General features: G+C 40.9%; 1 protein-coding gene across 1 annotated transcript; it reads right to left on the bottom strand.

The window, feature by feature from the left end:
• Positions 1-2,882: 2,882 nt before the first annotated feature.
• LOC140679084 (uncharacterized) lies at positions 2,883-8,137 on the bottom strand. The gene is made up of 8 exons (XM_072914026.1): positions 7,585-8,137; positions 7,023-7,108; positions 6,574-6,794; positions 5,917-6,092; positions 5,458-5,532; positions 4,949-5,063; positions 4,009-4,199; positions 2,883-3,125 (listed from the first exon to the last, which is right to left on the bottom strand). The coding sequence occupies exons 3-7, from the start codon at positions 6,743-6,745 to the stop codon at positions 4,087-4,089; spliced, it is 651 nt and encodes a 216-aa protein (XP_072770127.1). The 5' UTR covers positions 6,746-6,794; positions 7,023-7,108; positions 7,585-8,137; the 3' UTR covers positions 2,883-3,125; positions 4,009-4,086.
• Between the last annotated feature and the right edge of the window lie 1,562 nt (positions 8,138-9,699).

Genomic DNA, 9,699 nt, shown 5'->3' with positions numbered 1-9,699 from the left:
ATAAATGTTGCACTACATGTTATACCTTGCTGTTGTTAAAAGATAAACAAAACACCTCGTCACTGACATTACCTCGGGGAAAATAATAAAACAGCTGTTTATTCAGTTTGGGAGTGAACAGAGTTGTCAGAACGTTGGATTGTAATCTATTAATAAAGTTTGACTGACCTATCTGACTGTTTTGTTGACATTCCCTTTAGCGCAGCTCCATCTAATGGATGCATAACATAACCCCAGCCTCTACTGTAGTGTCTATTCTATGCGCCTTATAATGCTGTGTGCCTTATAAAGTGGTGCGCCTTATATATGAACACAGTTTTAAAATATGCCATTCATTGAAGGTGCGCCTTATAATGCGCCTTATAGTGCGGAAAATACGGTATTTTATTATCAACTAAAAAAGCAATCAATGGAGAGGGGGAAGTGTGATAAACGTTAGAGAAGAAGGAATATTGCTTTTTAGAGGGATATAAAAAACGGCAGACATCTTAAACAAAAAAATATTCAATAAAAAACTAAATTAACTTAGTGGACCTTGATGGTGGGCAAGTTTTAGGTGATAAGTAATCAAGCTGGGGATCGAGCAAACAGTTGAAGTCTCCTCCTCGTAATAAATAGTGCATTGAAAAGTCAGGGAGAGTCAGAAAAAGACGTTTGTTAAATGTGTCATTGTCATAGTTGGGAGCGCAAACATCTACGAGGGCTACTGGGATGTTGGAAATCTGGCCCGTGGTGATAATATACCGCCCATTGGTATCAGAAATACTATTACAGTGTACAAAAGGAACAGATTTGTGTAGCCAAATAGCAACTCCCCTCGATTTGCCCGAAAATGAAAAGTGGTATGTCTCTCCTATCCATCCTCTCCTCACCCTAAAGTGATCGGAAGGTTTAAGATGAGTCTTCTTTTGTTTTATAGGATTATTAAGGCCTTTGCAATTAAAGCTGGTAAACCTAATGCCATACTCCCCAGACGTCGCTGTTGGATTAGGTTGGGTCATTGCAAGAATATGCAAACATCAAATATACATCAATATATACAGCCTGTGATAAAACTTAAAAAAAATAAGCTTGACTGATGCAAAGAAAAGAACAACAAAACAGTATCTCCCACCCCCACACCCCAAAACTCTTGATGAAGCATCTCTCTAAACAGGGTGCGCGCGACTTCCCCACCCCGCAAGAAACAACCATCACGCCTGTTCTACACTGACAGCAACACAGTAGGTGTCAAAAATGTGACATCTAGTTAGCAAATCAAGTCCACTAAGGTATATGTTTGAATAAGATGAAAAAAAGGCAGTTTAATTTCTGCTTACTATCAATACCCATTTCTTCAATCGAGTGTGCAAATATATATGAAGAAGACCAATATACAACCGGTAAATTAGTCAATAAGATAATACAAAAACATACTTAGCAGTCATTAGTAGTCACAGCCCTCAGGGAGGCCCACCACTCGGGTATTATTCCACCTTTAACGGCCCTCCAGATCATCGCACTTTTTGGACAGGAGAGCAACAGTGGCATTTAGCTTGTTGACACTACCCCGCAGTCTGGTTAGCTCATTAACATTAGCATTAGCTGTGAGCCCCAGGCTAGCCATGGCCCTGCTATGGGACAAGAGAATGCTCTTGTATGGCTGCATAAAAGCCGCTATTTCCTTTCTAACAACGGATTTAAGATTGTCAAGGATCGCATTTCATCCATCTTCTGACGAATCACCCTCAAAAGGGCCGATACTGGCTGGATCCAGGGACGCATAAGGCTTTGATCGGCCCGGCTTGTCTTAACCCGCAGGCCAATTCACAAAAAGAAGCTGTATACGACAGGTCAGTAAAAATATGATAACAGTTGACGGTCAGAATTTGTAAAAGTGCCAAAACAATATAAAAAGGTCACATTTCCACGGAGCCTTGGCATGGCGGGTCTTGGCACTGTCAAGACTTGATCTTGGGAGTTTGCTTTTCCGGGATGCAACGGAAAGTTGGCACGGGCGAGACGGGAATGAAGGTACATGATTTATTTATTAACTATAAATACAAAAAAAGGATCAAACAAAAAGCGCGCACAGTGGCGGAGAATAAACTATGAACAATTAAACAAAACTTGCAAACTATGGCTTGAATAAAGAAAACTTACTTGGCATGGACAAAAAAGGAGCAGCGTGAACGATGGACATGAAAAAATGGACAGAGCCTAAATGTGGTGAGGTCGTCAGAAAGACAAACTGAAAAACACTGAACTTAAATACTACAGACATGATTAACGAAAACAGGTGCGTGACTCAAGACGTGAAACAGGTGCGTGACGTGACAGGTGAAAACTAATGGGTTGCTATGGTGACAATCAAGAGTGCACAATGAGTCCAAACGTGGAACAGGTGAAACTAATGGGGTAATCATGGAAACAAGACAAGGGAGTGAAAAGACAGAAACTAAAGAGTCCTCCCTGCAAAAAATGTTCTATAGAATTTCTAAAGAATATCTCTATAGAATTTCTAATGAACTTTAGGACCGAAGTTCTATAGAATTTCTAAAGAATATCTCTATAGAATTTCTAATGAACTTTAGGACCGAAGTTCTATAGAACAGGATTCTAAAGAATGGTTCTATAGAACATGGTTCTAAAGAATGGTTCTATAGAACATGGTTCTAAAGAATGGTTCTATAGAACAGGGTTCTAAAGAATGGTTCTATAGATCTCCTCTAAAGAATAGTGCTATAGAAGAAAGTTCTAAAGAGTAGTTCTATAGAACAGGCTCCTATGGAATGGCTTTCTGTGGAATACGGTTCAGAATGATGTAGAAATGATTGGGCAGGCATTCTACAAAATCTGTGGTCTAACACTGGCAATGGAGAAAGACAAATATTGCAGTTGAATGAATGTTGACTTGTATTTATTATATACATGTAACTCAAATCTTGACGTAATAAATAAATGTCAGCAGCATAAATCAACATGATCACCGCGCTTCCCCGACTGTTAGAGACGGCTAGACGTCCAGCAGAATTTGTTTCTGAGGCCTTCTTTTTTTCCCATTTTCTGCGCAATGTTCAGTTTCACTCCAATGATTTTCTTTATCACATTTGCTTCACTTGAGGGATGGAGCTTCTTCACAAAATCTGAAAGATCAATAAAATATACCAGAATTAGTGTCTGCAGACACCAAGAGACTAACTGTCATGCAATGAGTTACACTATGGCATTTTTCAGCTCGATAAAGAGAGTAATGTCTATCATTTAATCAATGCAGTGGATAGTCAACACACTGCATACATTGCATATCACGCGTTTCTATGCTGTAAGGCACTTGCACTGCTTGACGCACACAAAATCATATGAGGTGCAATCATGCCAGGCTTTACGAACTGCAACAAATCTGTATCAAATTCTGACAGTGCATGTACACTATTCATTAGCTATATAGAAAATCCATTCAGTGTGTGAAATATTTTTCAAATTATTTTCAGGATTTCACTTTCTTGTGAATCTTGTTGTGTACTTGATGGGTGTCCCCAATGGCGATCGAACAATCACGAAAGTGCATTAATAGAATTCTAATAAAAATATTTAACTTCAATCTGATTGAAACCATATCCACATCGGGAAGGGGATCTGACACATTCCCTATCTAAAAGTCGTTCACTTCTCAACTTGCAGCAGAACTCACGGAAATTCCCGACGCTAGTTGTTAAATAGTAAGGCGGAGAATGCCGATATAAGATATCAAACGAGAAAAAGGTGTAGATATCCGTGCGCTGCGGTTTTTGCTTTGTCACTTGATGTTGGTTTCCGACGAGATCAAAGCTAATGTGACCACCCATGCCTATAAATCTGTCAAAACGAACATCTCGCAGTCAATTCATGGACCAAGCCGACTGGAAGCTATGGATATCTATACTTCATGCCAAACGATCACGGAACGACTTGGAGATAGGAAAAGGGTCAGATCCACTTCCCTGATGTGGATATGGTTTTAATCAGATTGATTTAACTTATACTCACCAATAATAGCAGACACTTTCTTGTCATCCAGTTTTGGTTTCTCATGCTTATCCTTAAAAGCATTGGATTTTTTTCCTGTCAAGCTGCTGTTGGCCAGCTCCTCTCTGGCAGAGCGACAGCAGGACGTCGAGCTGATAGTATTGTTGCCTGACGTGATAAGTCGTCCATCGTCATTAGCAGGCCAGGAAGTCCTTTAATAGAAAAAAGTACATTGTGATGCAGACACAATAAAAAAAAAAATACATTAATAACATGAAGCTGGCGATATCCAAACCGCTCGGCTCTAACCCCAGCTATCATAATGTAAGGGTATTTTGATAGGAATCTTGTTCAAGTCAAGGGAAACATGGTAAGGAAGCAATCAAAGATGAAAAATATATATAACCATATATATTAATTCATCCTGACCACGCGAAGATTTAATATTTGTCGGTCAAGTATTAATCAGATATCCAGCTGAGACAAAATATCAAGAAGGAAGGGACGTAACTCTTGCTAATATAAGAGAAACACACAAAAACGGACGGACAGACAGACAAACAAACAAGTACCATATGTCCTCCCCTTATTTAGAGGGGAGGACATCACAACTTAGGATGTTGTATATGCAACAGTTCTGAAATTATCCCAAATCATAAATGGATTTTTATTGGAAAAAAGGGGCATAACTCTGGAAAATATTGTCCGAGACGACTCATTTTCGATAGGCTTCTTGTTACACTAAGATAAATAGATGTAACAAGTTTGGTTTCCGTACATGAAACGATTCTGTAAATATTGCGGTGACGGATGGACAGCCGTACATGACGACAATACCCGTAGGCCAAAGTTAGATGAAAATACAGTAATAAGAAAGTTATTTCATACATCGACATGTAAGCATATTTTCCATCAACCTATGATAATTACAATAACATACTTCTAGAATAAGAAAACCTACCTTCAACAACCCTCAATGCATCTCGAAGGGATTTGTTTTCCTCTCTCAACTGGAGGACTTCCTTCTTCAGGGATTCCATTTCTGTACATGTATCTTTCGGTGAAGTTCTTCCCAGCTGAAAATGTCAAAATAGTAAATCAAATGAAATAATTTGTATTATGATTAATTTGGGCGCTCATATGTTTTACGGAAGCAATTTGTCCTGGATACGGCCCTGACAGCACCATATAAGTTTTACATGTATAAGCAACCTTGTAGGCACATTAATTTGAATATGCTACATGTACATGTAGCAATAAGCCATTCACACAGTAGGCACTGTTCATCAGGTATTTGTAGTGTTATTTTCATATAAGTAAAAGTATAAACTTGTGTTTTAAACCAGTTGCCAGGGATGCAATTTTTACGTCCTCGATTTCAAATGAATGCTAGGCACTTGTGATTGTTTGCCTCGAGAGGGTGCTTTGATTAACCAATAAAATCCTATTCTATTCTATTCATGTACTTACAGCAGCAAGTTGGGCCTTCAATTGTGCCCGAGCATCATATCCCACAGCTGTACGGCTTACTTTCCTCTTTTTCTTCTGAAAAATCAAGATTAACAAGAAAACGTGTTCAGTTCTTTTATATGCCATTGAAGTGAAGAAATATGTTTGCAGAAATGATAGATTTTCGAGTACATGCAGAAAGTCTGTCAACACCTCAATTTGTCTTGAATATTATTCTGTCTGAGTTGGTCGAATTGAATCAAAATATTCAATAACTTTAAAGCCTACAATGAAACATGATTTGATTAACTTTTATGATAAAGAAAAACTGACAAGGTACTTCAAAAGTATGGGATTGAATCCTACAAAACCTCACACAGTTGAAACACCACTGAAATAGTGAGTGAGTGAATTAACGTTTAACGTCGCTTTCAACACTATTTCGGTCATATCGCGACAACACCACTGAAATAAAAGTACCTGCTGTCTGTCAGATAGAGTCTCCTCAACACTTTCATCCTTGCTCTCACTGTCTGACGACCAAGACTTTGGCTGTTTGTTTCTCTTGCCTCTGCCATATTCCAAATCACCAGTAAGGGGTACATCCTTGCCATCCTGAGCGGCTTTCAAATATGGCGTCAGTTCACGTGTGTCTTCTGTGTAAAAACAAATATGTGCCACATTAAGCTAAATTAAACTGTACAGTTAGTCATACATTTCAGCAGCAGATTGTTATCACTAAATTACTTTGGTATACCTACAGTTCTGATGATTCAGAAATTCACCTCAGCGAGAAACAAATTTCACCTTACTTTCCCTTATTTACAGGCTTACAGCCATATTAAAAAATTGTCAAGGTTAAGTCTGTACTATCATGACAATCACCTCAGCATTGCAGATTGAAACATTCAGTATACCAGGGCTGCACTGATGAGAAATTACTATCAATCATGGAAGAAAAAAAATTATATTAATTAAATTTAACTTTACATAAACAAAGTCGAAAGTTCAAGGTGTAAAATCAGAAGTACATTAAATATATCTATATTAAATATATCTATATTTATATGTACTTCTGGTAAAACGTATACTTTTTACTGAATTGAATTGAAAAGTTTTCAACTGTTTATTAATTACCACCAAATCTCAGAATTCTTGCCACGTATTTGGTTTGTGACTGCTTCCTTCCTCCTGCTTTGTTGAGTGGCCATGGAACTTGGACTTCTTCATCACTGTCCCAATTTTCTCCATTCATCTTCTCTCGAGAACCGCTCGTGGTTAATATACTATATTTCGTCTCGATGATCATCCTCCCCTTGCTTCCGTTTGGCGACCTGACTGGGGGCCAAACTCCTTCTCTGTGTGATCACACAAGCCTGACGTTACAAACAATGGAGGGATGATAATAATAATCCATCCATCCATTTTCTACCGCTTATTCCCTTTGGGGTCGCGGGGGGCGCTGGAGCCTATCTCAGCTACAATCGGGCGGAAGGCGGGGTACACCCTGGACAAGTCGCCACCTCATCGCAGGGCGATAATAATAATAATAATAATAATAAATTAGGCTAGTTTTGCTAGCTCACCATTTCCGCCCGTGCCTCGAAGCTGCTGTTTGGCTCAACGTTAGCCCGCTTGTGACGTCTCGCATCGCGCCTAGAAGACCCTAAACCTAAATGTGATGTTTAAGCCAACAAAGTTACCGTCAATGAACTCCGACGTGACTTGGGCAGTTTAGAAAGAGCGAGTGAAGTCAACATGGACGTTGTGGCCGCCATCACCAACTCAAACTGCCCGCGAAATCTGCTTTGCAACTACGGCAAGCGCGAAGGGGAAAAATAAATAATTTAAAAAAAAAAGTTGATTTGAAACATATTCGCACTTATTAGTGTCGGATATGAGAAACATTGATACAACGCGATTATTACCAACTATACATGAATTTGGTTGTGATTGCAGCCTTAAAACAGTTTTGTTATTTTATAACAAAACGAGAGCAGTTCTATCTATCGTGTTTGGGGGGGTGGGTTTGTAATGTTACGGCGGGAAAAGTAGTAAACTAAATATAACATTGAACCATGCTTTTGAAAATGTATACATTTAAATCCTGGCAAATACTGACTTTTAACAATATAAATTGTTACTTACATGAGTTCGGTAAAGTGTTTTCCTATTGGGCTCCGTGAAGAAACGTGTCTGGGCTTGTTCTTCCACAGCTGCATGCAGGTACGTGGGCGGGTCCTGACGTTTTAGGTCTGATTTAAACCTTTGAACTGAGTTTTGCTAAATCAATTTATGTTGGAAGTCCAATAAAATTAATTTTATCACATAAAAAAGTAAGTTACGAAAATATTCACACTTTTTACTTATAGATAACTCAAAAACTCTAAAAATAAAAATAAATTGATTTATTGGAATAAATATACTTTTAAAAATAAAGTCTGCCGAAGTTCTGGGTGTCCGCCTTGAAATGACACCTCACAATTTTAAATGATACAAAATTAACATTTTCATAATTGAGGGAGACATCCTGCATTGTTCAAAAAACAAGCTCAAGTCTGGTGAATCAACTTAATGAGATTAATCAATGCTATGGTGATAGCGCTGCTGCCATTTTATAGAATTTTATTCCATGGAACAATCTATAGAACTTTCAGCAGATAAAGGATAATGTCTATAGAATTTCTGTTAGACATTCTATAGAATGCCCAGTTCTATAGAACAATCTATAGACCTTTCAGCAGATAAAGTAATGTCTATAGAATTTCTGTTAGACATTCTATAGAATGCCCAGTTCTATAGAACAATCTATGGACTTTTCATCAGATAATGTAATGTCTATAGAATTTCTATAGGATATTCTATAGAATTCCCAGCTCTATAGAACAGTGAAAAGACCTTCCAGCACATGAAGCTGATGTCTATAGAATTTCTATAGAATTTTGAATACATATTCTATAGAATCTTCAGTTCTAAAGAAATTCCGACGAAATTCTATAGCGTTCTATATATTTCTATAGAGATTCTATAGAACATTTTTTGCAGGGCTATAACTAAACAAAACATGACTTAAAACAAAACATGATTACACAGACATGACAGAGCCCCTCCCTTAAGGACAGATACCAGATGTCCATAAAAAAAATTAACAAGAGTCATGGGAGGGCGGGAGGGAGACATGGCGGTGGGTCGCCAGACCACGTGTCCCCGTATCCACCGGGGCAGAGTTAGGTGGCGGCGGCGAGTGGAACGCCGCTGCAGCAGGCGAGGCGGGCGCCCAGGGAATGGCCACATTCGTGGCCGACTGGGAGGTGGGCGCACTTGGCGTGGCGGACGACCAGGTAGCGGCCATATCCGTGGCCGACGAGGAGGCAGGCGCGTCGTCATCGTGGCAGGCGTGGCTTGGCGTGGTGAGTCAGGCGGCGAAGCTCGGTGTGGCGCGTCAGGCGGCGAAGCTCGGCGTGGGTCTTGGTATAGGTCTTGGTCTTGGCGTGGGTCTTGGTCTTGGCATGGCAGGTCTTGGTCTTGGCATGGCAGGTCTTGGTCTTGGCATGGCGGGTCTTGGTCTTGGCATGGCGGGTCTTGGTCTTGGCATGGCGGGTCTTGGTCTAGGTCTTGGCATGGCGGATCTTGGTCTTGGTCTTGGCATGGCGGGTCTTGTTCTTGGTCTTGGCATGGCGGGTCTTGGTCTTGGTCTTGGCATGGCGGGTCTTGGTCTTGGTCTTGGTCTTGGCATGGCGGGTCTTGGTCTAGGTCTTGGCATGGCGGGTCTTGGTCTTGGTCTTGGCATGGCGGGTCTTGGTCTTGGTCTTGGCATGGCGGGTCTTGGTCTTGGTCTTGGCATGGCGGGTCTTGGTCTTGGCATGGCGGGTCTTGGTCTTGGTCTTGGCATGGCGGGTCTTGGTCTTGGTCTTGGCATGGCGGGTCTTGGTCTTGGACTTGGCATGGCGGGTCTTGGTCTTGGTCTTGGACTTGGCGTGGAGGGTCTTGGACTTGGCGTGGAGGGTCTTGGTCTTGGACTTGGTGTGGAGGGTCTTGGTCTTGGACTTGGCGTGGAGGGTCTTGGTCTTGGACTTGGCGTGGAGGGTCTTGGTCTTAACATGGAGCTGGTGCTAGCCTTGGTGCGGCGACAGGTGCTAGCCTTGGTGCGGCGACAGGTGCTAGCCGTGGAGCTGCGACAGGTGCTAGCCTTGGAGCAGCGACAGGTGCTAGCCGTGGCTCTGGTGCTAGCCTTGGCGCTAGCCGTGGTGCAGCTACTGGTGC

Source organism: Nerophis lumbriciformis, linkage group LG01 (genome assembly GCF_033978685.3).
Source record: "Nerophis lumbriciformis linkage group LG01, RoL_Nlum_v2.1, whole genome shotgun sequence".
Taxonomy (NCBI): Eukaryota; Metazoa; Chordata; class Actinopteri; order Syngnathiformes; family Syngnathidae; genus Nerophis; species Nerophis lumbriciformis.
This window is presented reverse-complemented; position numbering and strand designations above follow the sequence as displayed.